A 25611-nucleotide genomic window follows, 5' to 3' on the forward strand; every position below is an offset into this window, starting at 1 on the left:
CACTATATAAAGACGAGATCGAGATCGGTGCCATCCAACCCAGAGCTCAAACGAGTTACAGAAGCAGAAGAATCAACTGCGAACCAAAAAGCAATGCCTGCATCTCACAGCAAAAGCGCTCCAGCCATCGGCATCGACTTGGGAACGACGTACTCGTGCGTCGGCGTCTTCCAGCACGGTCGCGTCGAAATCATCGCCAACGATCAGGGCAATCGCACGACGCCGAGTTACGTCGCCTTCGCTCGCGACACGGGCGAACGTCTAATCGGCGACGCGGCCAAAGCCCAAGCGGCGTCGAATCCGACGAACACGATATTCGACGCGAAACGTCTTATCGGACGTCGCTACGACGACGCGACCGTTCAATCGGATATGAAGCATTGGCCGTTTCGTGTCGTCAACTCGTCCGGGAAACCGCGTATCCAAGCGACGACGGCCGATGACGACGCGAAGGAACTGGCACCGGAAGAGGTCAGCTCGATGGTGCTGACGAAAATGAAGCAGACGGCCGAGGATTATCTCGGGCAGAAAGTCACCAATGCCGTAATCACCGTGCCCGCCTATTTCAACGACGCTCAACGCGCTGCGACGAAAGACGCCGGTCGCATTGCCGGTCTCAATGTCCTGCGCATCATCAACGAACCGACGGCCGCTGCGCTCGCCTACGGTCTCGACAAGAAGGTCGGCGGCGAGAAAAACGTTCTCATCTTTGACTTGGGCGGCGGAACGTTCGACGTCTCCGTGCTGGCGATCGACGAGGGTTCCGTGTTTGAGGTGCGCTCGACGGCCGGCGATACGCATCTCGGCGGCGAGGATTTTGACAATCGGCTCGTGAGTCATCTTGTCAGCGAGTTCAAGAGGAAGTACGGGAAGGACTTGTCGTCGAATCCGCGCTCGTTGCGACGACTGCGGACGGCGTGCGAGCGCGCCAAGCGCACGCTCTCGGCGAGTTCCGATGCGGCGATCGAAGTCGACGCTCTCTACGAGGGAATCGATTTTCACACGCGCGTCACTCGCGCTCGATTTGAGGAACTGTGCGGCGATTTGTTTCGATCGTGCCTCAAGCCAGTCGAACAGGCACTTCAGGATGCCAAGTTAAGCAAAGGCGACATTGACGAAGTCGTTCTCGTCGGCGGATCGACGCGCATTCCGCGAATTCAGCGCATGCTTGCCGACTTTTTCAACGGAAAGGAATTGAATCGATCGATCAATCCCGACGAAGCCGTCGCCTACGGTGCCGCCGTTCAAGCGGCGATACTCAGCGGGCAAAAAGACGAAGTAATTGACGACGTTCTTCTCATCGACGTTGCACCGCTGTCGCTTGGCATCGAAACGGCGGGCGGCGTGATGACGTCGCTGATCAAGCGCAACACGCGCATTCCGACGAAAGCGTCGCAAATCTTTATGACGTACGCCGACAATCAGCCGGGCGTTGCAATTCAAGTCTATGAAGGCGAACGGGCTCTGACGAAGGACAACAATCGATTGGGCACATTCGAGTTGAGTGGCATTCCGCCGGCACCGCGCGGCGTTCCGCAAATTGAAGTCTCCTTTGATATTGACGCCAACGGAATTCTCAACGTTACGGCGCAAGATAAGAGCACCGGGAAGTCAAATAAGATCACCATCACCAATGACAGTGGTCGACTGTCGAAGGCTGACATTGAGAAGATGGTGGACGACGCTGAGAAATACAAGGAGGAAGATGAAAAGCAGAGAAGGAAAATCGACTCAAGGAATCAACTCGAGTCATACGCTTTTGGCGTCAAATCAGCCGTTGATAATGACGCGGCGAAGAAGCTGAGCTCCGACGACGTGGGCAAGGTGAAGGAGGCTGTCAACGAGACACTCAAGTGGTTGGACGGCAACCTGCTTGCTGAAGTGGACGAGTATGAGCACCAGAGAAAGGAGCTGGAGAAAGTGTGCACGCCCGTGATGACAAAGCTGCACGGAGGACAGGACGGATTCAGTGGAATGAATGCTGGAGCTCACGGGCCAGGAGCTGCCACAGCGGGCAATGCACAGGGGCCCACTATTGAAGAAGTTGACTAAATTGTTTGCAAGTGACTTAGTATTGTGTCTTATCTAAGTATCAGGTCTTGAGTATTATAATAGATCGATATTTTCTATTACAATAAATTGATTTTTTTTCATTTATCTTGTGCTTGTCCCATCAGCTATATACACCTGAGAGGGAAGTTCTCATTGTTCATACACGTACACTGCATCTGAGTTCTGTTGCTTGCAATCATAACTACATGCGCATGGAACCATCACAGAGAGTGGATAAAACAACAGACAGTAAAAGCAAGAGAAGGAAAGCACTAAGTCACTAAATCTTGCAAAAAAATCCATACGTCCTATCGCGCCATAACTAACCATCAAAAAGCACGTCAGTTTGTTATGTTAGCTGTGAAAGGACTACCAGGCACTTGCTCTCCGGAAAATTTCACGGTAACATCATAGACGCCCGGATCCGTACAGACGTACTGCACCTTAGTGATGTTATCACCTCCCTTTGTAAAACTAATCTCAGCGCGACTGGGCCCCTTCACCGCCACACCAACGGCACCCGGACCGGCCTCTTTTACGTCGACATAGAATTCGACAGGCACATTCACTTTGCCTTCTTTTATGCCCGGTCCGTTCACAACTACCTTGTCGGGACGCCCGTACGATCCCTTGTGTTTGGGATTGCGATCGACTTTGCTCGTGAACGGCGAACCCGGCACTTCACGATCGCCCCAGAGAATGTGGAGAACGTAGTCGCCGGGCGCTTTGGGTAGAAATTGATAGTCGTAGCCCGTTTTGCCTCGCTCAGACGGACCAATGTCCGCCTGAGAGGGACCTTGTATGCTGAACGATAAGGGCCCATGACCTAAGGGGGAGGAAGACAAAGAAACGATTAGTGTCATAGATACTGTACTATGGCTAAACAAGCTAAGGTACCAAAACCTTCATGACAACGTAATAAGGTTAGCTAGAAGCGTCGATACACCTGACGAACGTGTCGTGCAAGAATTTGCTTTAGACAAACAATAACACACGATCCAGGACCGTTTTTCTCGCTTCGTATCAATAGACGCGGTAATGATACGAAGCATGAAAGTCTCGCTCCTCTCGTTACGTTACGTTACGTTACGCGCGCGCGTGCGCGCGCGGAGTTATGGCTTCGAGGAGTAAGGTGCATTCCATACCCGCTTCCGACGTGTCGACGGAAAAGAAACACGGTTCCAAGGCGACGCCCGACTTCAAACCGGGCCCGGTCACCTTGCACTTCTCCGAATGACTGACCGGAACGAACGTCGGATCCTTTTCGACGGCGACGGCGAACGGCGAACCGGGTATGTGTTTGCCGTCGCATTTGATCGTCAATTGATAGTCGCCTTCTTCCAACGGGACGTAGCTCACGTCGAAGCCGTCCGACGTGTGTTTGCTCTCGAGAGCGACTTTCGACGGACCCGATATGCCCATCGATAGTTTGCCTTTTTTCTCGTCGGTTATGGGTGGCATTTTCAGGTGGAATGTGCTCGTTTGGCCCGTTCGGCCGTGGCTCAGGCCGTCGCCGGACGGTGTCGGTTGATCGTTGGCGCTCATCTTTCGTTCGCAACGCTTGGCGGCCGACTGATCCGATCGGAACAGGAACTCAAGGCATGCGCGCTGGGCAACGTCATAGTTTTGCATTAATATCTATGACATAATTTCGCGGAACCGAACGACGACCACGACGACCGGGCGTCAGCGGCCAGTGTCAGCACGCTCCATCGTGGTCTTTCTCTGCAAATACAAAAAATAGATTGGAGCTAGCTACTGTACTCGTGCAGTGCACGACAGCACGCCCGTGGCGCATGCGCTTCCGAGCAAAGCGGGTGACCCCCACGCGACGTTGTTTACAGGACGCCAGGTGAAAAACATGAACTCATCTGACAAAGAAGAAGGCGAGAGCTTACAGGGTGAGCTATTTTTTGGCTGGTGCCCTATTCAAGTTGCAGTACAGTATGCAAAGGCGAAGCAGCGGGCATTTCCTGCAGCTAGGAGGCAAACTGAGCGCGTTGTCCTGCGTCACATAACTACTAACAGCTGCAATTGCAGCCACAACGTATTGTACTAGTTTGCCAAAACAGTTGCATTTTCAATTTGATCATAGTGTTTATATTTTCTTGTCATAGATTCTTGTTTTGACGAAGTAGATGCTTTGTACTCAGTTTGTGCTGATTTTACTAGTGGGCCGGGGACTCATTTTTAAAAATGCGTGGGAATGAGGGGAAGTACCTAGGCGTTGTTTTGATATGTGTTTTCTTCGGCAGAGAGACCCGTTGCTGCTCTAACAGCTCGGATTTCTGCTATTGCCACTCCGGAAGACTCTGATGTAATTCGTAAAGATTTTGAAGACAGTAGCTCACACGGTTCGGTCGTGAGTGCATACCACGAGTGTTAGTTAGTGTAGCTTTTTCAGGAGATCAAAGTCGTCCTCGCGCTCTTGCTATATCACATAGAGAAAAACCTAAGTTGCATTTGAAGAGAGATCAGGCCTGTGCTCTTCAAGTCGCAAACTCAAATTTGAGCGACGATCCAACCGGCCCCTCCTCCGGATTTGATTCACTAACAGAAAGCGATGAAAGGCTTTCAATAAATCCCGAAAGAGTTAAAATTAAGGTTGTAATAAACCTGGTCTTTCGTTTAGAACTGACTTCATATCAAAATTATTAGACAAGCGTTGAACTGACTGTAAACACAGCCGAAAAAGAGATTCCCGAGACTGGTTGTATAGCGCAATTCTGGAGCCATAACCACCTGAAAAGAGTACACGCAAAGAGAGGGATAAATCGTTACGTGGCGAAAGTGGGGTTTCCAGGTGAGTACGAACTCTCTCTTTCTCTCTTCCCTTTTGGGCTTCTTTTACAAACACATTTATCAAAGTCGCTTTTTCTCAGCTTGGCCATATCGGGAGATGGTGAACGTAAAGCTGTTCGTTGAAGAACGCTGTACACGCGTCATCAGAATTGGCTCAATCTGTATTTTTGAAGATCCTCCGCCACGTTTATTTGTTATTGGCAATCAAGTGAAATCTGCTGAAGTCATGGAAGCGGTCTTTTTTCCGTCCAGTGGCGACGGAGCCCCAAGTAATCCCTTTAGCGGTAGAGCCATTCTAATGTGCCGCTCGGATAATGAAGCAATGATTCATGGTCAATTTGCAATTGGGATTCGCACCTGTCTTAGACTAATTTCAATTTTACCCGCAGCGTATTCTAGAATGATTTTTAATCGTTTTCCACAGCATGAGCTTCCTCGACCCGAGCTGTCGTTGCCAGAGCTCCAAGCTCGACTAAATGGTTTGGTTCACGTTGTACACAATACGGAGCACGGTGCTAAAGATGCCAGTGGTCAGACTGAAGGAGTCAGTAGAAACGTCGATGTTGATGCTGCTGATCCTCTTTACGATACCGTATCAGAAGGTCAGAGCACGGCTTTAATTCGGCTCTTCTCTTAGTTCTTTACGTACAGTAGTACAAGCAGAAATAGGAAATACCAAAGAAAGCAGCTATGAATCTCCTGTAATTGACGTGGTGCCTCGCGGCAACGGTATTCTTAGGGATTTTTGAATTTCTTTTAGTGCTAACTCTTTCTCAAAGGCCTCGAACTTCGACCACAGCTACGCATGTCAAGCGAAACAGGGCTAAAAATATTAAGCAAGGTCGTAACAGGAGAAATTAGCGTAGATCGAGCTATTGAAGATGCAAATGATTATGATACCTTCAAACGGCTACTACAAGTAAGGTTCCCCATCTGTAACCTAATGACGGTCAAACTAATTTTAGAGCGAAAAACTCAATGACGGCCAGTCGTCTTCTGTAAGCTTATGCCTTCAAGTTCATATATCAATAATCACGTTGTAAGCCTGTACTACCTTTAGTTGAAACCATGGCGAGATATTCGAAGGCGAAGAGGTCAAACTTGCTTTGGCATTTCTAATATCTGACTAACCTCTTTGGGTGGTATTCTGCAGAAAAAGAGATAGCTGAAACTACTCAATCTCTCTCTTCTACCGAGAAGACGGACACTGACAGCCTGCCCGGCCGCCGACAGCCGAAGGCATGCAACCTGAATTTGAAGCGATGCTTTTTTGGTAATTTAATTTTGCTTTAGTCTTGGCATGGCGCAAGGAGAAAAGGTAATCACCATGCATACTCCCACGTACAAATGAATGTAGGTCGTCACTGCAGATGAGTCTGATGTCAGCAGTGATGCTGGTTCACTTACAAGCTCGGATTGGAACAGCCATTCTCTTCCAAAATCTTATGGACGAGATAGAAAAAAAGCTGTATATTTCTAAGTCAGATTGTATACTGAAGTCAATTGTTATGTATTAGGCTACATTGCCAGCCACTCTGAATGGAAAGTCAGAATCATGTTGTAGCAAAGACAGTGGGCTGGGAGATTCACTTGGTGAACTTCCGATTCGAAGCGCGGCGGGTAGAAGTAACCGGAAGAATGCTCCTTTGCCTGAGATACCTCAGTCTGAAAAATCGGACAAAAGTTGCTGAGAATCCTTTGTCTTGTACGGCGTTTGCATCTTTTATGTCTTTTTGTTTTTGCAGTACATTGCTGGAGATGTATTTTTTTGAAACCTCCGACAATAATCTATGACGTCATTTCACCCACTGAGCATGCTTCGCCTTCTACGAGCTACTCTCAGAACGCCTTTTCGAGCGTTTTCCATGGATCCTACCCAAGAAGCTCTACTAAACGAAGAATGTATTCTGGTCGATGCCGACGATCGCCGAATCGGCTCGACAAGCAAACGACAGTGCCACCTATGGAAGAACATCGTCGACGAAGCGAACGGCGGCATGCTCCATCGCGCTTTCAGCGTCTTTCTCTTCAATACGAAAAACGAGCTACTCCTACAGCGTCGCTCGGACGCCAAAGTTACATTTCCAGGCTTTTGGACGAATACTTGCTGCTCCCATCCCCTGCACGTGACTCCGGAGTTGGACGAGGATCAGGCGATCGGAGTGAGACGAGCCGCCCAGCGAAAGCTCAACCACGAGCTCGGAATAAAACCGGAAGACGTAAGCACTCCGACTCGCAATTTCTATTTGTAATCGACCAAAAAGGTTCCTTTGGATTCCATTCAATATTTGACGAGAATTCACTATAAAGCGGCGTCGAACGACGAATGGGGCGAACACGAAATCGACTACATTCTATTTGTGAAGCGCGACGTGCAGTTCATTGCTCAACCCAATGAAGTGTCTGACACTAAATTCGTCTCGAGGGACGAATTGAAGACAATGCTTGCCACTGCGAAGCAGAATGGTCTTAAAATTACGCCTTGGTTTTCGCTGATTTCAAACTCGTCGTTTCTGTATAAGTGGTGGAATGATATAGATCATTTAGAAAGGCACGAGAAACGCGATTCTATACACAGACTCTAGTTAATTAACAGGGGAGTGTATGTGCTATGTAGCATACTGTACTGTATTTGTATTAAAAAAATGGAATTTTCAAAGATCCTGACGGAAAGTGTCACTTTTTATGACGACGACGAAATTTCATCAATAAATTCATCTGCTAAAGTCTCATCTCTGCGCTGTATGATTTTTTCTAGTTTTGATGCCATCACTTCGAGCGGATTATCGGGTCGTTCTCGAACAACGTGAGAAGTCAACGTCTGAAACAATTCGACGACGCCGTGCTTTTCCAAATAGCTGACGGCTTTCTGATAGGGGGTCTCAGCTCCGGCCAATTGAGGCGAAATAGCTTCGCGAACGTTCTCGTCGTCTTCGATCTCTTCGTCGTCGATGTCGTGATCGACGAGGACGTCGTCGACGTCCAACACAACGTCACTCTCGCCGTCGGGAGTCGTCGAACGCGACAAAGACATCGTTGCCGTAGAAACCAAGGAGTGAAGAATTCCCGTATAGGTGTCTACTCGCCCCATAGCGCTCTCACCCCTACATTCGAAGAGAGAGCTACAATATCAATGCGGCACGTCTAAATATTTTATTCAAGGTTCGTTGAAAGGGAACCTTTGACCTTCGACCGTGCGCGCGCAACGACGCAACGAGGCAGTCGATAACTCGCATGCGCAGACATCGAGCCTTCATAACGGTCGCATCGTCTCTCTCTCTCGCTCCAAGAACTTAGTCGCATACCATGGTAAGTCGAAAATGCAGTCTATAAATAAACGAAGTGTTCGCGTTCCTTTCCTCGCCCTCTAGGCCGATCAACTGACAGAAGAACAGATCGCCGGTAAGTTTCTCACGATCCTTTGCCCTCGACGCGGCGGTCTTTCCCGGAAATCACGATCCGGCTCTTTTATCTAACTGCGACTGTCAAGCGGGGAGAGTCGGAGCCGTTGTCGGCGGGCGTGGCACTGACATTGAGTAACGCCCATATTGTTTTTCCTCGCAGAATTCAAGGAAGCGTTCTCGCTTTTCGACAAGGACGGCGACGGAACGATCACGACGAAGGAACTCGGAACCGTCATGCGATCTCTCGGACAGAATCCCACCGAGGCTGAATTGCAAGATATGATCAACGAAGTGGATGCAGATGGTAAAAAAAAGGGGGAGACACTCTACGATGGGGGAGCGCGCGGCATCCCTAAGATGCTTTCTAGCTCTAGTATCACGCGAATCGCTCTTTCAGATTAAATATTGATTTTTAGGCAATGGAACTATTGACTTTCCGGAATTCTTGACCATGATGGCTCGCAAGATGAAGGAGACCGACACCGAGGAGGAGATTCGAGAGGCGTTTCGAGTTTTCGATAAGGACGGAAACGGTTTCATCAGTGCCGCCGAGCTGAGACACGTGATGACCAATCTGGGAGAGAAACTCACCGACGAGGAAGTCGATGAGATGATCCGGGAAGCCGACATTGACGGCGACGGCCAAGTCAACTACGAAGGTGAGAGACAGAGAAAACAGAATTCTAATTGACTTATTAATTGAGATTGATTTTTAGAATTTGTTAAGATGATGACGTCGTCGAAGTAGAGTTCGTCTTTCTCTCAGTTGATGGACCATTGTGACTTTTTTTTGTCTTGTGTTTTGCTTTTTGTGCGTCTACGTATCATTCTGTTCATTTAAAATTTTATTAGTGTCTGTTCTATGCGTAGACTCCTCCTCCCGTCGAGAGGTTTCGCCGGTGGCGTCCTTAGTAATTAGGTTAGATCCAGGGAACGCATAACGTGCTTGCCGAGACGAAGTACCAGTTCTTGTACGTCACTCGCTCGCCGGACCTCATCGTGTCGAGACCCCAGATCATGGTATTGCTTCTCCGCGGCCCATTTCTATTCGCTGACGCTTGTTCTTAGGCCTTCAAACCGCTTTCAGATCAAGAAAAGAAAGGTAGGACAGAAGGCACGCCGGTAGACGCGGTCTCTAACGGCAATATCGTAGATTTTACGGAAGCTTTTCACTTGTGCGATCGCGACAAGAACGGAAAAGTGACGGGCAATGAACTGGAGAAGGTTCTGAAGTCGTTGGGAATGAATCCTACGAAAGAAGAAGTCGCCGACATGATCAAGTTCGCCGACTTGGATGGTATGCGACGGCACGTGACTCGCTGCATGCGATCAATAGTAATTTTATTCATCGTGTTTACTTTAATTAATCCCCCCCCCCCAGGCAACGCGACCTTAGAGTTGGACGAGTTTCTTAAAATGATGGAATTCAACAGCGGCGGCCCCAAGGGGCGCGAGGAACGAGAGGAACTAAAGGCAGCTTTCAAGGAATTCGACGCCGATGGAAACGGATTTATCACCGCCGAAGAGCTGCGCAAGGTCATGGCAAAAATGGGCGATAAATTGTCAAAAGCAGAGGTGGAGCAGATGGTAAAAGACGCCGATGACAGCGGAGATGGAAAAGTTGATTTCTTTGGTAAAAAGAACCCTTTCCTCATTTATTTATTTATCTATTATTATTATTACTAACGTCGCGCTTTCTATGTAGAGTTCGCTCGAATGATGACGAAGAGGTAGAAGGTCGTTTCACCTCTCTTCAACGAACGAGACTCCATTTCATTTCTCCTTTGACACTTGCTGTTCTATTGATATCAATCGTCGTTCCTTTTTCCTTTCAGTGTATCTCCTCCGCGCAAGAGCGAGCGAATTTGCCTCGTAGTCTAGAGTCTCTTTCTCGATGGTAGACGTCGATTCGTTTTGTCTCCTCTACTGACCTCCTCTTCTTCTTTCCAGACGTCCGGGCACTTTACACGGAAACAAATTGCCGGTCCTCTTTTCTTCGTTCGTCTCTCTCTCGATCTTGCACGAGTCCTGTTCGTTTTCTCTTAGAGTTTCGCGAAGCCTTCGAGCTGATCGACAGCGACAAAAATGGCTACATATCCGGCAACGAATTAGGAACGCTATTCGCTTCGCTCGGACGCGAACTGTCGCCGATCGAGCAAAAGCACATGCTAGAGAAAATCGATAAAGATGGTACGGTCGTGGGAAAGGGGAAGGGGAGGGGAGGGGGAGGCTCATAAACTTCCATGGACTGCGAGTGAGATTTCGCCTCTACTTATATATAAAGGAGGTCCTTCTAGAAGCGTACGTGTAAATTGCGTGCCTGAGTCGAGAAATAGTTGACGGTGATTGGGACACGTCTTCTTTTTCAAACACCTGTGCTTTGACCTTGACCTCTGACTTATTCTTTTTTATTTATTTATTATACATATCTGCCTAGGCGACGGGCGAATCGATTTTCAAGAGTTTCTCGTCATGATGGGCGACAACGCGAGTCGAGAGGCAATCGGGGAATTGAAGGCGGCATTCAAAGCCTTTGACAAGGACGGCAACGGGTACATATCCCGAGCCGAGTTGACCGAAGTGATGAGGAAGTCCGGCGACAAGTTGAGCGAAGACGAAGTCGATGGGATGATACGTAAAGCCGATCTCGACAAGGACGGGCAGGTAAATTATGAAGGTAAGAACAAGTGGAATGTCGAGAAATGAGAAATTTATATTATATTTTTAGAATTTGCTTATTTGATTCTTGGAAACAAGTGATGCCGTCGTCTTTCGTCTGTTTCACTGCAGCGCTATGTTGTTTATATTGCAACGTACCTTATCGAAATTTTTTTCAGATGGGTCATTTTTTGTTTTTTTTTGTGTTTGTGCTTAGTGTAACGATAGCTTCATACAATGATACAAACCCTGCCAGATCAATTTTTAAAATTCAACGCGTAGATCATTTGAGCAGGGAGGCAACGCACGTTACTCGCTAAGCGTGCAGTGACACGAAACACAAAATGGAGGATTTGCCTTTCAAAGCCGAATACGCGAAATCGGGCCGCGCTTCTTGCAAAAGCTGTCACTCGGGGATATCGAAAGAGTGCCTGAGATTAGGAAAAATGGTTCAGGTAGGGTGGAAAGGCGTTATATCGCGCCAAAATATCTCACACGCGTTCCTTTTCTTTCCTAGTCGCCTCACTTTGACGGAAAGGTGCAAAAGACAGTCGTTCAAGAGCAGAATAGGCCGAAAAACTCATTTTTTCCAATCGCAGATTCCCCAGTGGCATCATTTCCACTGTTTCTTCCGCAAAATCGGCGGCAAGTGCACATCGACAGCCGAAATTGCCGGTTTCGGCTCGCTTCGATGGGAAGATCAGCAGAAAATCAAAACCCAAATTGGTGGGGGTGGTAGTCAAAGCGGGGGCGTGGACAGCGTGGACGGCGGCGAAGCCGGAGACGGCGACTGTCCTCTCCAAGTCGAATATGCCAAGTCGAATCGAAGCGAATGCCGATCGTGCGGCGAGAAGATCGTCAAGGGCGTCGTTCGAATTGGCCGATTGGAGGACGCCGATCCGAGCGAGCATAGGGGATATGCAGGCACGGTGACGCGCTGGTTTCACGTCGACTGCTTCGTCGAAGAGGATCCGAACGCGAATGCGAGCTCGTTTAAGCGAATTGGCGATTTGAAGAAGTCCGATCAGGATTCGTTGAGGGCGACGTTCAAGGGCGGGAAGTCCAAAGGGAAGGGGTATGTAAAAAATGGGTCCGGTCGGCCTCTGGGACTGACTGGGCTATGTTTTGGTTTTTAGTAGTAAGAGAAAAGGCGCTAAGAGTGGCGGAGATGGGGCTAAGAAGATGAAAGCGGAGGAACTGGAAGAGGAGAAGATTCTGAAGGTCGACTAGATCCCCCAAGTCAATTGCTTAGCGGCCGCCTCACACTTTCACAGGAACAAAGCGACATTATTTGGAAAATTCGAGACGCTTTGAAAAAAGGAGCGAGCACGGGCGAGATGAAATTGATGATGGAAGCAAACGGACAGAAAATAGTCAATTCAGGAGAAAGTGCAGTAAGTCATCACATCAAGCGATCGAAGGCTTGCGTTCTATAAAGCTTTTAGTTGCTGGCTCACGTTAGTGATGGAATGGCGTTTGGCGCCTTGAAGCGATGCCCAGAATGCAAAGACGGTCAACTCATTATCAAGTACAGTGAAACCAATAGTGGTGGTATATGCGTCTTGGACCCTTGTGTGCTTGTAGGGGCGATGCCTACCATTGCACGGGAAACATGACGGAGTGGACCAAGTGTTCTTACACCACTCTCGACCCAACTCGATCCAAATGGATAATTCCTGGTGAGCTGAAAGACGCTGTCTTCTTGTGAGCAATCTTTTTCCGTGTTTGGACGATACAATTCTGAGTGTTCTCCATAAGGAAAGGGTTTGCGTTTAAAAAGAGAAAACGAATTTTTCCAAAAGTCACGGAATCGGCACTCTCTCCCGCGCAAGCGCCCTCGACCAAGTAGGACTTTGAACAAGTATGATTTTCATCACAAATCGTGCCTTCATCTTCTAGAAAATCTAAAATTGAAAAGCCACTCGAAGGCATGAAAGTAGCAATAATAGGCCGCCTTAGTAAAACGAAGGTATTGAACACAAGTATTTGATAGCACTTCTTCTTCTCTATGACTATCTTTGTTTCAGGCTGTACTTACGAAGGAAATAGAGAGTCTCGGTGGTTCAGTTACCAACAGCGTCAACAGTCGCCTTGCATTCTGTCTTAGCTCCGAAGGCACGTCCCTAGTGGTGTTAGCCTGTAGTTTGCGCGTCATCATAACTTTTCTCCTTTAGCTGAAGTTGATAAGGGCAGTGGAAAAATCGACGCTGCTGAATCGGCGGACGTTCCCATCGTTTCCGTGGACTTTCTTGACGACGCCGCGAAAGGAGGAGCTCTGCTGAAGATTCCCCAATACAATTTGGTGTCGTGGGGTTTGAATAGGGTAATGGCAAAAGAAATGTTGATGACGCGCGGCTAGCAAGCAACGTGCGTATTAGAAAGAAGAGACTGAAGTCGATGGCAAATCGAAGCTGAAACTGACCGTCAAAGGCGGAGGAGCTGTCGATCCAGAATCAGGTACGAAAATATTTTCATCTATTGCTCCGGTCACGCTTCTACGTGCTTTTTTGCAGGTTTGGAAGACAGTTGTCACGTGTACGAAGAGGGCAAAGACGCGTTCACGGCAACGCTGGGTCTCGTCGACATTGCACGTGGAACCAACTCCTACTACAAGCTCCAACTTCTCGAGTCGGATCGCGGTCATCGTTACTACGTATTCCGAGCTTGGGGAAGAGTGGGTACAAATATTGGCGGCAATAAGTTGGACGTAAGAAGGAGTGGGATGACTTATCTTCTTGCTTCTGTAAGTTTTTGTACGTTGCGCAGCATTTTGTTAGCAGAAACGAGGCTCTGGATGAGTTCAAGTTCTATTATACTGACAAGACGGCAAACTCGTGGGAGGAGAGGAAAAAGTTTGTGAAGAGGCCCGGAAAATTTTATCCGTTAGATATTGACTATGGAGAGGTGAAGTTGGAAAGAAGATTGGGGCGTGCAAGTGCTGTATCTATCCGCCTCCTATTTTATTTCAGGAGGATGAGATGCTCAGTGGCGTCGTTCCAGGATCTAAATCGACACTTTCGAAACCGATTCAGGAAATTATCAGGATGATATTTGATATTGAAACGATGAAGAGAGCTTTAGTCGAATTTGAGGTACCATAATATGGCGCGAAGTTCCCGCGAAACGAAACTCATTATCATGTGCAGATTGACCTAAAGAAGATGCCTCTTGGTAAATTGTCCAGACGGCAAATTGAAGAAGCGTACAGCGTTCTGACTGAAGCTCAGACGGTGAGAAAAAAGACTATTTATTTATTTATCCTTTTATTTCTTTATTATTAGGTGGTTTCGTCGGACAAAAATCCTTCTAAAATACTCGACTGTTCTAATCGTTTCTACACGCTGATACCGCACGATTTTGGAATGCAGAAGCCGCCCTTGTTGGACAATGCCGATTTCATAAACGCCAAGACGCAGATGTTGGACGGCCTTCTTGACATCGAAGTCGCGTACAGTCTTCTCAAATCGAAATCAGACGACGCCGGAACTCGAGATCCGATTGACGTCAACTACGAAAAGCTGAAAACGGATATGGAGGTTTCGTACTAGTGCGCAATGTGTCGACGCTAGGCCAATAATACGTTGCTCGTTTAGGTTCTCGATCATAAGAGTGACGAATTTCAGATGCTGGTTGACTACGTGGCAAACACGCACGGGGTCACTCATCGCGGTTATACACTTGAAGTTCAGGATGTATACCGAGATTTTTCTATATACCAGTTTATGAATCTGATTTTTCAGATTCTTAAAATTGATCGTCACGGTGAAGGGAAGCGATACAAGCCGTTCAAGAAGTTGCCAAATCGCATGCTACTCTGGCACGGATCACGAACGTCGAACTTTGCTGGAATTCTCTCGCAAGGATTGAGAATAGCACCTCCGGAAGCTCCTGTGGTGAGAACCGCGTCTTCAATCTAGATTTGGCTATATGACATGCTGCATTGGGGCATTCTTTATAGACCGGTTACATGTTTGGGAAGGGCGTCTATTTTGCCGACATGGTTACCAAGTCGGCCAACTATTGTCACACGTCGTCCGCGGCGCCCGTCGGTTTGATGCTACTCTGCGAAGTCGCTTTGGGCGAAATGTACTGGAATGTTTGCTTTTGATAGAGACTGGAAGACTTATTTATTTTGCAGGTATGAACGACTTCACGCGGATCACATCACGAAATTGCCCAAAGGAAAGCATAGCACGAAAGGGGTCGGTAGGATGTTTCCTGATCCTTCTGGTACGCGTGTGATGGACGATGGAATGATCATTCCAATGGGAAAGGGTCGTACTGAAGGTGACGCCGGAGGAAGTCTGCAATACAACGAGTTTGGTTCTTTTTAGTGACGATGCGTTATAATTAATAATGATATTTTAGATACATTGTGTACGACGTGGCTCAGATTAGAATGAAATATTTGTTCAAGATGAACTTCAAGCATAAATGGTAGGTTGATTCTAATGACGCGTTTTGAAGAGACCGTTTTGACTTTGATTGGTATTGATGTCCTACTAATGGAGTTTTCATTGTTTTCAGTAAGAAGTGAGTGCTAAGCATATCTATAAGCCCATTAGGGCACGTGATTGATCTACCCTATCTACTATGACATGCGCAGCTATTGCCGTCCAAACCAGTCCTAAAAAATCGCCACCTCGTTCTAATACTTTTGCGCATACGAATGCATTCTGTGAGTCAAAACGCATTGCGATGCTGTTCAAAGCGTCGTTGCCGAAACGCAAAGGCGAGCAGACACGCGTTGTTCACGTGTTTCGTTTCGGCCAAGGAGTCGTCAAACTGGTTTGCCGTTCTAGGACCCGGTCTAGAACCGCCTTCGAAAGCTTCCCAAAAGTTTTCCTACGCGTTTGGCGGGTCTCAGTCGGGTTGCCAGCGCGAACCGAGCAGCGACGTTGTACACTCCTCTCTTCGCTCTCGCTCGTACTCGATAAAAAAACGAGAGACGCGCACATGGCGGCGGTCGTAATAGACAACCTTTTGGACTTTAGTCAGAAACTCGACATCGCTCTGCTCGATCGCGTCGTTTCGTCGCTATACAGCGGAGCAAAGCAGGAGGCGAGTTCACAAAGACGCACGCGCGACGAATAAAAAGACTCCTCCTCCTCTTTTCCCTTCAGCAACAAGAAGCGCAGCGCGTTCTGACCGAACTCAAGCAGCATCCGGAGGCATGGACGCGCGTCGATACGATACTCGAGTTCTCGGGCTCGATGGAGACGAAGGTGCGACGCGCGACGCGGTCGCGGCGACACGCGCGCGCGGCACAATTTTGAATCGATTTCTCGTGTTTGTCCAGTATTACGGACTGCAGATACTCGAAGCGGTCATTCGTCAGCGATGGAAAATATTGCCCAGGGAGCAATGCGAAGGTGAGTAGAGGAAACGACGAAAAAAAACAAAAAAATCGCGCGGGGGTGGGACTGACTCTCTTGTTGTGTTTAGGCATAAAGAAATACATAGTGGGTCTCATTATCAAATCGTCGTCGAACGGGGAGCTGATGCAGAGGCAGAAAGTTTATTTGTCCAAGCTAAATATGATATTAGTCGAGGTGAGCGCAGTTCCAAAAGAAAAAAAACGATCGTAGATAGAAAATGATGATTTGGATAATCCCAGCTCGCTTCGAGTTTCGACGTTGAAGAGACCTGTTCCCGGATAGATAATCCTGTTCTGATACATAATTATTTTAATTAGAGCCAGTGATTAGATAGGAAAAATTTCTCTCTTTTAAAATCTTTGTTTGCGCTCTAGATTTTGAAGCACGAATGGCCAAGGAATTGGCCAACGTTCATTAGCGACATAGTTGGTGCTAGTAAGACGAGCGAGATGCTGTGTCAGAACAACATGGTCATACTGAAACTACTCAGGTACGCGAACAATCTCTCCGCTCCGCAATCCTTCATACGTTCTTCTAGCGAAGAAGTGTTTGATTTTTCTACTGGTCAGATGACCCAGCTCAAAGCAAAGCATCTCAGAGATAGGTAGAACGGCTTACTGATCCTCAGCAAATTGCTGCATGCCTTTCCCCCCTTTTTTTTTCTAGCATGTGTAGTGAATTTTCGGAGGTGTTTGAACTATGCTTTTTTGTAATGGTAAGAGAAAGAGAAAGAGACGACGGGTGACAGTGCGCGTGAACTCGTTCGTTATTTCGCGCAGGAGAACTCGCAGAGCGTCGAGTTGATTGCTTCCACGTTGGAGGTGAGCCAGCCGCTCCTTCTCGAAAGGGGGATGAACTCCCCATTGTCCTGTCTAGACGTTACTGAAATTTTTGAACTGGATTCCACTGGGATACATCTTCGAGACCAAGCTCGTGTCAACTCTAATCTACAAGGTGAACGGGAGTTGCGGTCGCTCCGTTTTTTTTTACGGGGGTGCGTTTCTTTGCAGTTTCTTGACGTTCCCGTTTTCAGAAACGTGACTCTCAGCTGTCTAACAGAAATTGGTAATTTTCAACTCAAATGGACGAGGTTCTTGTATAATTTTTCGATGTTTTTCTAGCTGGAATCGAGGCGTCGCAGTACAGCGAACAATTTGTGCTTCTATTTAGTCTCACCATGGCTCAACTGAAGCAGGTTTTGCTGCGACTTAGTACCCCACCAGTCAATCATTCAGCTATTCATTGTGTACTGCAGATTCTTCCTCTATCAGCAAGCCTGAGAGAGGCGTACAAAGATGGACGCGACGACGAGCAGACGTTCATTCAGAATCTCAGCCTATTCCTTTGCACAATCATGAGAAATCATTGGAAGCTTTTGGAAGAAAAGGCAATTGGAAGAGAGAGAGAGAGAGCTCGCCCCCTTTTAACTGGATGACTTATTCTAGGCTGAGCAACATCAAACCATACTGGAAGCTCTTCATTATCTCGTTCTCATATCCGAAGTGGACGAGACGGAGATATTTAAGATTTGCCTGGAATTTTGGAACATTCTCGCTGCCGATCTGTATCGGGAGAATCCGTTTAACAGTCCCCTGTCGACGGGAAGTCCGGGAACGATGCGACGTCAACTTTACATGCCAGTCCTGTCAAAGGTTTCAGCTGAATTTAGGTGCAATAATTAGCTCAAACTTGGTTGCGGGGATCAGGTTCGATTGGTCATGGTGTCCCGCATGGCAAAACCGGAAGAGGTGTTGATCGTGGAGAACGATCAAGGCGAAGTGGTGAGGGAGTTCATGAAGGACACGGATGCCATCAATATGTACAAGAGCATGCGAGAAACGTTGGGTGAGTCAAGGAGAGATCCGACGTTGTTTATTTTTCCCCTCTTTTGAAACGCTTCTTTGTCTCTCAGTCTATCTGACGCATTTGGATTATGCTGACACGGTGAAAATTCTAAAGACGAAATTGGAGAATCACCTCAACGGAATAGAGAGAAGCTGGAAACATTTAAATACGGTGAGTAAAAAGATGCCTCGTTTAATTAGCGAATTAACCTTTGATTTTGATTTAGCTTTGCTGGGCGATTGGCTCGATCAGCGGAGCAATGCACGAGGAAGACGAGAAAAACTTTCTTGTCATTGTTATCAAGGTAAGCAAATATTTGCCCAATCGGTTGACTTGACTCATTTTTTTGACGATAGGACTTGCTCACGTTGTGTGATCGTCAGCAGGGAAAGGATAACAAGGCCATTGTTGCGTCGAATATTATGTACATTGTTGGGCAGTATCCGCGTTTCTTGAGAGCTCATTGGAAATTTTTGAAAACGGTTGTCAACAAATTGTTTGAATTTATGCACGGTAAAAAAGGATCGAATTTTTATCAGAATTTTTGTTTACCCCTTTATGTATGTAGAGTCTCACGAAGGAGTTCAAGACATGTCCTGTGACACGTTTCTTAAGATTGCGCAGAAAAGTCGTCGACACTTTGTTATTGTAAGTTCCTAAATAATAATCAGCGTTCTCATCAGTGAAATGTATTGCGTAGCTTCAATTGGGCGAGGTTGTTCCCTTCATCGAGACCATTCTCAACAACGTCAGCCAGATTATATGTGATCTGGAGCCTCAGCACGTAAGGCAAAATAAGGCTAGCATGAATCCCGAGACACTCACGCTTTGTTTTCCGAAGGTTCACGCGTTCTACGAAGCAGTTGGATACATGATTAGCGCACAAACTGTAAGTTAAAAAAAATATTTGAACCGTCTGCGTACGTTCACGCGCATTTTTTCTGTTGAAGGACGGAATGGCAAGAGAGCGGCTGATCGAGAAGTACATGTTTCTTCCCAATCAGGTCTGGGATGGGATCATCAGTCTAGCCACAAAGGTGAGCGCGGAATAGCGGCTTCTTAGGAGACGTTCCGCTTACCAATTAATTTTGCAGAACGTCGACGTCTTGAAAGATCCGGAGACGATTCGCCAATTGAGCAATATTCTCAAAACGAATGTTCGCGGTGCAAAGGCAATTGGGCATCCGTTTGTCGTTCAGCTCGGTCGAATCTACCTGGACATGTTGAACATCTACAAAGTGTTGAGCGAGAACATTTCGGCGGCCGTCTTGCTAAACGGTAACGTCGTGCTGAGCCAGCCGCTCGTCCGAGGCATGAGGGGAGTCAAGAAGGAGGCGCTGCGGCTGATAACGACGTGGGTTGAAAAAGCGACTGACGCCCGAATGGTAAGACTCCGTCAGCGTGTGCAAAAAAGGCTAGGGGCTCTTGTATAGCGGTTTTTTTGTTCTATAGATTAGAGAAAATTTTGTTCCACCTTTGCTGGAAGCCGTTCTCTTGAACTACAAGAAGGACGTTCCGGCTGCGAGAGAACCAGAAGTCCTCAGCACCATGGCGATGATCATCAGTAAAATAGAGGTGAGAACGTTTCCAAGTAAGTTAGCAGGGATCATTCCAGTCGTTGTTTTTTTTTCAGGACAGTGCGTCCGACGAAATACCTCAGATCTTTGACGCCGTCTTTGAGTGCACACTCGACATGATCAACAAGGACTTCTCCGAGTTTCCTGACCATCGGACGAATTTCTTTGAGATGCTCAAAGCCGTGACGTCGAACTGTTTCTCCGCTTTTCTGCTCCTGCCGCCGCAACAGTTCAAATTGATCATGGACGCCGTGGTGTGGGCGTTCAAGCACACAATGAGAAACGTGGCCGATACAGGTGGGAAGGATAGAAGAGTGAGGAGCACGTGCTTGGATCAAGTCTTCTTTTTTAGGCCTTCAGATCTTGCACATGATGCTGTTGCACGTCGAGACCATGGGTGAAGTGGCTCAGAGCTTCTATCAGGCCTACTACATGTCAACAATTCAACACGTTCTGTCTGTTGTCACGGACACTTCGCATACAGCCGGTACGGGAGAGCAAATGAACGAAGATTCTTTGGGCAAATTGATTTGTAGGATTGAGCATGCACGCGACGATTTTGTGTCACATGTTTCAGCTCGTCGAGAACAACAAGATCACCGGGTTGTTGTTTGACGCCAACCAAGTGCCCAATCCGTCAATGACCAATCAGGTGAGAAGAGAGAAGGTTTTTTGTCTGTCTACGGCTAATGATGTTTCTCAGATGTTTGTTCACGAGTTTGTTCAGCAGCTGCTTAAAAAAGCCTTTCCTCACTTGCAAGAGTAAATTTGTTTTGTCTTTACCTGATTCGATGAAGGAGTAGCTTCGTTTTTTCTCCCCTCTCAGCGTTCAGGTTCAAGTCTTTGTTCAAGGACTTTTCTCTCTCAACACGAACATACCGGCATTCAAGGAGCATTTGAGAGACTTTCTTGTACAAATCAAGGTCCTTCAGATAACGCGATTCCTTTGCTTCTTCTTTCTGTAACGTTATCTCTTTGACACCCACAGGAGGTTTCCGGTGAAGACACAACTGACTTGTTTCTGGAAGAGCGCGAGCATCAGCTAAAGGAAGCATCGGACAGAAAGCGGCAGCTGCAAATGGCCGTACCGGGCATGATTAACCCGCACGACTTACCCGATGAGATGCACTAGACACGTCAGAATAGAATAGAAATAGGATAATAATCTTGCCTCTTTATATTTGCTGATTTGCTGAGCTCTGGGAGCCGAGTCTAAATTGCTGTACGGTGTTTGTATCATGATCCTTTCTTTATTTGACTCATTATTTTTCTTGCAAGCGAATTCTAACCTTAGACTGCTGCTTGTAGTGCGTTGAGCAATGACGAATAAAAAACCAGTGATCGATCTAGTACGCCCCGCCTACGCATAAAACCAGTGTTACCAGTCTGGTGTGACGAGTTCGTTTCGATATCAACGAGCGGTGGCCGAACATGTGGTTCGAAGCAGGAATTTGTATCGTCGTCGCCGTTCTCGACATAGCGCTTATATTTTTTATGGTCTGGAACGTAAGAAAAATCGCTCTCGCGCGCGCGCGATTCGCTGGCGCCAACGACCCGCGTTGTCGCAGATCATCTGCTTCGACGAACTCAAGACGGACTTTCGAAATCCCGTCGATCTGTGCAATTCGCTGAATCCGGTACGAAAGGGCTGCATCTGCGCCGACGGCGACAGCTGCACGGGCGCTCGTTGGACGTCTTTTTAGCTCGTTCTTCCCGAATACCTCATCCACGTGATTCTGTCCATCCTGCTCGTCGCCGGAGGCTATTGGCTCACCTTCGTTCTCAACGTGCCGCTTGTCTGCTATCATGCACACCGGTATGTGTGTGTCTCTTTGGAAATTGTTGATTCGTTGGTGAATAATTAATTTAATTAAAAATAGTTATTGTTACGGAATTCTAGGGCCAAATTAACCAATCCCAAGGCACGATGTCGTGGCCTCTGGGTTATGGCATTTGGCCTATAACATTCTTTCCTTTATATAATGTGGCTAGCCTTCTTGATGTATACCTATGTCTTGTGAGGGTTTCCTCAGTGGAATATATTGCATTGTTTCAGATACTTGCGTCGACCCAGAATGAGTGTTCGCGGTCTATACGATCCAACAGAAGTGATGAACATGAGTGAAATGAAGAAGAATCAGTTTGAAGGATGGATAAAGCTCGTCGCCTATCTTATCTGCTTCTTCTTCTATTTATTCAAGTAAGTTTGACTGTACAGTAGTAGTGGGAATGAAAATTGAGCCACCGTACATTGTCCAATAGTGTCCTCTACGTCTTTTTATCTGCTGATTGATCATGACTGCAAAGGGCATAGTAACCAAATAGTAAGACATCAAGCAACGCCTGTTTTGAAATCATGCCTTTTAAGACGTTGCTATACGTACGTCTATTGTGTAGCAATGTAACAAAAAGATTGAACGGTCTTGCCGTAACAACAACACATAAAGCAGCGAGCACTACAGTCTCATTTTGCAAGAAGCCTGTCCTTCAACCACGCGTTGGTCATTTCTTCTTTCTCTCGCAATTCGAAGTCTTTCGTGAACTTTCCCTCATTGATGACATTCAACTTCGATCCGGCGTACATCATCATTGTTTCCGGTTTGCATCCTTTTGAAGAAAGAAAGAAAGAGAGAGACAGCGTTAGTTAATTAATTAATTAATTAATGAAAGGTCCTTTTCCTTAACTCACCCTCTGGACTGACAAATATGAAGCAGAGAGGATACGAAATTCGGCCATCGCCGTGATTTAGTTCACAACTATATGCAACGTATCTCGGTTGGCGTTCGGGTAGCTCTTCGGCGACTTCCTCAAGAGTCATGTCCTAAAGGAAAAAAATCGTTCATTTTTATCGCGTAATCTTCTCGTTACTTCGTGTTCTTCGTCTATTTTGACGATCAGGTTTTTCGGATCGATTTTCACTATTAGCAATAAAGAAGTGTGGAGAAAATGCGAGAGGGAGGAGAGTTTACTAATGATTGCGGCGTTGTTCTTTGCTTTGCGAAATCGAAATTTCTTCAGCTTCTCTTTCAGTTCAGGATCCATGTCGCATACTTTGGGAGCGGCCTACAACAAAGTCCGTACAGATAGGCGCTGAAGAACAGAGACTTACCATAACCAGAGAAAGACGACTGATAGGCTATCCGGGCACTTTAAGAAACGAGCTCCCGTACGCCTTTCTCTTTTAGCTCTCGTTTCGTCTCGCAATGGGCCCAGAAAGCGTCCTATTAATCGTTGCTATTTTTGTATCCTTTCTCGTCAATTTTGCACGCTAGGCCACCGGCGAACCGGAGGAGAGGGCTGGCTTCTATTATGCACATCGGTATGCGTATCTCTTTGGGAAAATCGTTAATTTTATGGTGAATAATTAATTTAATTAATTAAAATAGGTATTTTTACTGAATTCTGGGGCCAAATTAACCAATCCCAAGGCATGATGTCGTGGCCTCTGGGTTATGGCATTTGGCCTATAACATTCTTTCCTGTATATAATGTGGCTAGCCTTCTTGATGTATACCTATTCTTGTGAGGGTAAGACATCAAGCAACACCTGTTTTGAAATCTTTTGAGACGTTGCCACATATACCTACGTCTATAACAAAAAGATTGACGGTCTCGCCATAATGACAACACATAAAGCAGCGAGCACTACAGTCTCTCGGCAGTTCATTTTGCAAGAAGCTTGTCCTTCAACCACGCGTCGGTCATTTCTTCTTTCTCTTGCAATTCGAAGACTTTCGTGAACTGTCCCTCTTTGACGACACTCTCCTTCGATCCGATGTACGTCATCCCCGTATTCGTTTCGCATGCTTTTAATTAAAGAAAGAGAGAGAGCGCGTTAATTAATTAATTAATGAAAAGTCCTTTTCTTGAACTCGCCCTTTGGACAGAGAAATATGAAGCAGAGAGGATACGAAATTCGGCCGTCGCCGTGATTTAGTTTGAAACTATATGCAATGAATCTCGGTTGGCGCTCGGGTAGCTTTTCGGCGACTTCCTCAAGAGTCATGTCCTAAGAAAAAATCGTTCGTTCATTTGTCGCGTAATCTGATCTTGTCTACATTGTGTTCTTCGTCCAATTTGACCATTTGCGTTTGCGGATCGATTTTCACTGAACAGTAAAGAAGTGTGGAGAAAATGCGCGAGGAAGGAGAGTTTACTAATGATTGCGGCGCCTTTGCGAAATCGACGTGTGTTCAGCTTCTCTTTCAGTTCAGGATCAATCTCGCACAATGTGAAAGCCTACAACAAAGTCGTACAGTAACGGGCGCTGAAGGACAGAGACTCACCATAGCGAAAAAATGATAGGTATTGCATATATTAGTGAGCCGACCACCGCAGTTGTACGGGGTGGCAAACGCAGTTTGCGAGCCCGTATAACGGCGAGGGAGGCTCTCTCAAACGTGATCTCAAGGCCGGAAGTGTCTGTATGTCCGGTTGTATGTCTGTTCGGTACAGTATTGTTACGTCACATAGGAAAAACCCTTACTTTGTAAGGCGCATGCGCGAAATGGGGCCCAAAACGGTGACCCGAAAAAGACGATTTACGGCGCGAATAAAGCGTTTTTTCTTTCATAAACGGAAAAAATGCTTAGAAACCCCTGTTTACAATTGATCTCTGCTATTTTCCGTGTTATTAATGCGCTGAGACACCGAAACGACAGTTTTGATTGTCACGCTCTGACGTCACAATCAAAAGTATCCACTCATGTACAGTTTATAGTGGGTATGTATGCGTGTACGGGTAACAGGAAATATAACCCGTACACACTCCCGTACACAAGCATGTCTTCAAATGCAGAGAAAATTATGAAATACAATACGTCAGAAAAGCGCCTAATTAGAAAAACATTTAAAATTATGTAGATATGTACAGTATGTAGGTAGGACTGAGCTGTAGGGGCTAAGGGCAGTGATGACTACGTGAATATGTGGCAACATAAAATTAAAATTTATGACGTCACACTATGTAATGAACTCGCGTACGGAAAGCGGTGGGAGGCTCTGCATGATGGCAACACGGTGAACACCGGGCCATCATTCTCTAGTTAATTAAGTTAATTAATTTTCGAGACGTCTCTCGAGTTATCCGGGCACTTTGAAAACGAGCTCCCGTACGCGTTTCTCTTTAGCTCTCTCGTTTCGTCTCGCAATGGGCCCAGAAAGCGTCCTATTTATTTTCGAGCTTATCATGACGACAGCATTGCTGTTTATGTCTGTTTACTTTGTATCCTTCCTCGCCAATTTTAGCGCTAGGCTTTCCTTCGCTCTTCGAGATTTCTATTCCTTGACTGCACCAGATTATTTGTCTATCCGACTTAGAATGCGACTATCTGAACGCAACATCGTGCTGCAGGAAGCTCAACATGGTAAGGAAAAATGTATTTTAGCCACGATGTTAGATAACTTCCCAATTTTTTTCTTTGCAGTGCACATTGCCTGAAGCTGTGGTGAGCTGCATTGTAGTCGTGCTTCTATTCGGATTTGGTCACTGGTACTTGATGATATTTGGTGGCTTGCTTGCATTTTACCAAATATACAGGTACGTTTTGTCTAGCTAAGCGATATTTGTTGCTTGCTTTTAGTTATTGCGTTTTAGGATACTCAAAGTTCCAAAGGGAAACACAGGCATTTATGATCCGACAGAAATTCACAACAAGCAGGTCTTGAAAGGTCTGCAGAAAGAATGCTTTTCCAAGCTGGGCTTTCATCTTGTCTTCTTCTTTATCTACCTATACAAGTAAATAGAAAAAAATGATGTCACGTTTTTTTCCTATAACATTTATTGTAATTAGCATGGTCTACTCCCTCGTCGAAGGCACGTGAAGAAATAGACTAGAACATCTTGACAGACTTGTAATTTCTGTCCAAAAATAAACCATTGATTTTCTGTTCCT

General features: G+C 46.6%; 12 protein-coding genes across 15 annotated transcripts; 9 read left to right on the plus strand and 3 right to left on the minus strand.

Moving 5' to 3' along the window:
- Positions 1-19: 19 nt before the first annotated feature.
- Positions 20-2157, plus strand: LOC136188763 (heat shock 70 kDa protein IV-like). The gene has a single exon (XM_065976554.1). It carries the CDS (start codon positions 94-96, stop codon positions 2050-2052), a length of 1959 nt encoding a protein of 652 aa, XP_065832626.1. The 5' UTR covers positions 20-93; the 3' UTR covers positions 2053-2157.
- Positions 2158-2229: 72 nt separating this feature from the next.
- LOC136188768 (filamin-B-like) lies at positions 2230-3652 on the minus strand. Its single transcript, XM_065976562.1, has 2 exons — positions 3198-3652; positions 2230-2878 (listed from the first exon to the last, which is right to left on the minus strand). The coding sequence occupies exons 1-2, from the start codon at positions 3595-3597 to the stop codon at positions 2394-2396; spliced, it is 885 nt and encodes a 294-aa protein (XP_065832634.1). The 5' UTR covers positions 3598-3652; the 3' UTR covers positions 2230-2393.
- Positions 3180-6655, plus strand: LOC136188764 (uncharacterized). 4 transcript variants are annotated; one of them, XM_065976558.1, is made up of 15 exons: positions 3182-3953; positions 4170-4223; positions 4308-4406; positions 4457-4656; positions 4711-4855; positions 4935-5186; positions 5244-5456; positions 5506-5583; positions 5634-5773; positions 5820-5852; positions 5915-5948; positions 6008-6093; positions 6148-6172; positions 6225-6322; positions 6372-6655. In XM_065976558.1, the coding sequence occupies exons 1-15, from the start codon at positions 3914-3916 to the stop codon at positions 6543-6545; spliced, it is 1671 nt and encodes a 556-aa protein (XP_065832630.1). In that variant the 5' UTR covers positions 3182-3913; the 3' UTR covers positions 6546-6655. The 4 variants fall into 4 exon arrangements, with proteins under 4 accessions (XP_065832628.1, XP_065832627.1, XP_065832629.1 ...); XM_065976556.1 differs by having other exon boundaries at positions 3180-3953; positions 4935-5456; positions 5509-5583; XM_065976555.1 differs by having other exon boundaries at positions 3181-3953; positions 4935-5456.
- A 21-nt stretch (positions 6656-6676) lies between these two features.
- On the plus strand, positions 6677-7548 carry LOC136188779 (isopentenyl-diphosphate Delta-isomerase 1-like). Its single transcript, XM_065976572.1, has 2 exons — positions 6677-7073; positions 7119-7548. Exons 1-2 carry the CDS (start codon positions 6720-6722, stop codon positions 7437-7439), a joined length of 675 nt encoding a protein of 224 aa, XP_065832644.1. The 5' UTR covers positions 6677-6719; the 3' UTR covers positions 7440-7548.
- Positions 7549-8037: 489 nt separating this feature from the next.
- Positions 8038-10092, plus strand: LOC136188786 (calmodulin-2). The gene is made up of 7 exons (XM_065976579.1): positions 8038-8163; positions 8226-8256; positions 8419-8562; positions 8675-8917; positions 9412-9555; positions 9640-9891; positions 9964-10092. The coding sequence occupies exons 1-7, from the start codon at positions 8161-8163 to the stop codon at positions 9990-9992; spliced, it is 846 nt and encodes a 281-aa protein (XP_065832651.1). The 5' UTR covers positions 8038-8160; the 3' UTR covers positions 9993-10092.
- Positions 10013-11177, plus strand: LOC136188781 (uncharacterized). Its single transcript, XM_065976574.1, has 5 exons — positions 10013-10155; positions 10209-10242; positions 10305-10448; positions 10696-10935; positions 10987-11177. Exons 1-5 carry the CDS (start codon positions 10153-10155, stop codon positions 11016-11018), a joined length of 453 nt encoding a protein of 150 aa, XP_065832646.1. The 5' UTR covers positions 10013-10152; the 3' UTR covers positions 11019-11177.
- Positions 11178-11216: 39 nt separating this feature from the next.
- On the plus strand, positions 11217-15465 carry LOC136188773 (poly [ADP-ribose] polymerase 1-like). Its single transcript, XM_065976567.1, has 22 exons — positions 11217-11371; positions 11434-11454; positions 11516-11991; positions 12053-12137; positions 12191-12310; positions 12362-12444; positions 12501-12620; positions 12675-12761; positions 12816-12885; positions 12944-13031; positions 13091-13239; positions 13295-13373; positions 13430-13623; positions 13683-13820; positions 13886-14008; positions 14063-14146; positions 14198-14452; positions 14510-14608; positions 14657-14809; positions 14875-15002; positions 15055-15234; positions 15285-15465. The coding sequence occupies exons 1-22, from the start codon at positions 11261-11263 to the stop codon at positions 15355-15357; spliced, it is 2916 nt and encodes a 971-aa protein (XP_065832639.1). The 5' UTR covers positions 11217-11260; the 3' UTR covers positions 15358-15465.
- A 263-nt stretch (positions 15466-15728) lies between these two features.
- LOC136188771 (exportin-1-like) lies at positions 15729-21062 on the plus strand. The gene is made up of 29 exons (XM_065976565.1): positions 15729-15977; positions 16040-16141; positions 16216-16288; positions 16362-16468; positions 16669-16784; positions 16833-16898; positions 16961-17009; positions 17074-17115; positions 17171-17248; positions 17305-17359; positions 17416-17489; positions 17550-17681; positions 17740-17946; positions 18001-18139; positions 18207-18310; positions 18366-18443; positions 18496-18652; positions 18708-18787; positions 18840-18923; positions 18981-19028; positions 19090-19176; positions 19234-19524; positions 19592-19714; positions 19773-20013; positions 20069-20203; positions 20253-20368; positions 20420-20478; positions 20543-20639; positions 20705-21062. The coding sequence occupies exons 1-29, from the start codon at positions 15873-15875 to the stop codon at positions 20846-20848; spliced, it is 3189 nt and encodes a 1062-aa protein (XP_065832637.1). The 5' UTR covers positions 15729-15872; the 3' UTR covers positions 20849-21062.
- A 69-nt stretch (positions 21063-21131) lies between these two features.
- On the plus strand, positions 21132-22134 carry LOC136188783 (protein cornichon homolog 1-like). The gene is made up of 5 exons (XM_065976575.1): positions 21132-21222; positions 21285-21353; positions 21420-21532; positions 21773-21916; positions 21979-22134. The coding sequence occupies exons 1-5, from the start codon at positions 21148-21150 to the stop codon at positions 22007-22009; spliced, it is 432 nt and encodes a 143-aa protein (XP_065832647.1). The 5' UTR covers positions 21132-21147; the 3' UTR covers positions 22010-22134.
- LOC136188784 (glia maturation factor gamma-like) lies at positions 22039-22861 on the minus strand. Its single transcript, XM_065976576.1, has 5 exons — positions 22827-22861; positions 22687-22780; positions 22586-22635; positions 22406-22538; positions 22039-22323 (listed from the first exon to the last, which is right to left on the minus strand). The coding sequence occupies exons 1-5, from the start codon at positions 22827-22829 to the stop codon at positions 22181-22183; spliced, it is 423 nt and encodes a 140-aa protein (XP_065832648.1). The 5' UTR covers positions 22830-22861; the 3' UTR covers positions 22039-22180.
- A 404-nt stretch (positions 22862-23265) lies between these two features.
- LOC136188785 (glia maturation factor gamma-like) lies at positions 23266-24052 on the minus strand. The gene is made up of 5 exons (XM_065976577.1): positions 24004-24052; positions 23875-23956; positions 23776-23825; positions 23594-23726; positions 23266-23523 (listed from the first exon to the last, which is right to left on the minus strand). The coding sequence occupies exons 1-5, from the start codon at positions 24004-24006 to the stop codon at positions 23381-23383; spliced, it is 411 nt and encodes a 136-aa protein (XP_065832649.1). The 5' UTR covers positions 24007-24052; the 3' UTR covers positions 23266-23380.
- Positions 24001-25609, plus strand: LOC136188780 (protein cornichon homolog 4-like). The gene is made up of 6 exons (XM_065976573.1): positions 24001-24022; positions 24847-24941; positions 25015-25083; positions 25144-25256; positions 25314-25454; positions 25510-25609. Exons 1-6 carry the CDS (start codon positions 24016-24018, stop codon positions 25538-25540), a joined length of 456 nt encoding a protein of 151 aa, XP_065832645.1. The 5' UTR covers positions 24001-24015; the 3' UTR covers positions 25541-25609.
- Positions 25610-25611: the final 2 nt, after the last annotated feature.

This window comes from Oscarella lobularis, chromosome 7 (genome assembly GCF_947507565.1).
Source record: "Oscarella lobularis chromosome 7, ooOscLobu1.1, whole genome shotgun sequence".
NCBI classification, from domain to species: Eukaryota; Metazoa; Porifera; class Homoscleromorpha; order Homosclerophorida; family Oscarellidae; genus Oscarella; species Oscarella lobularis.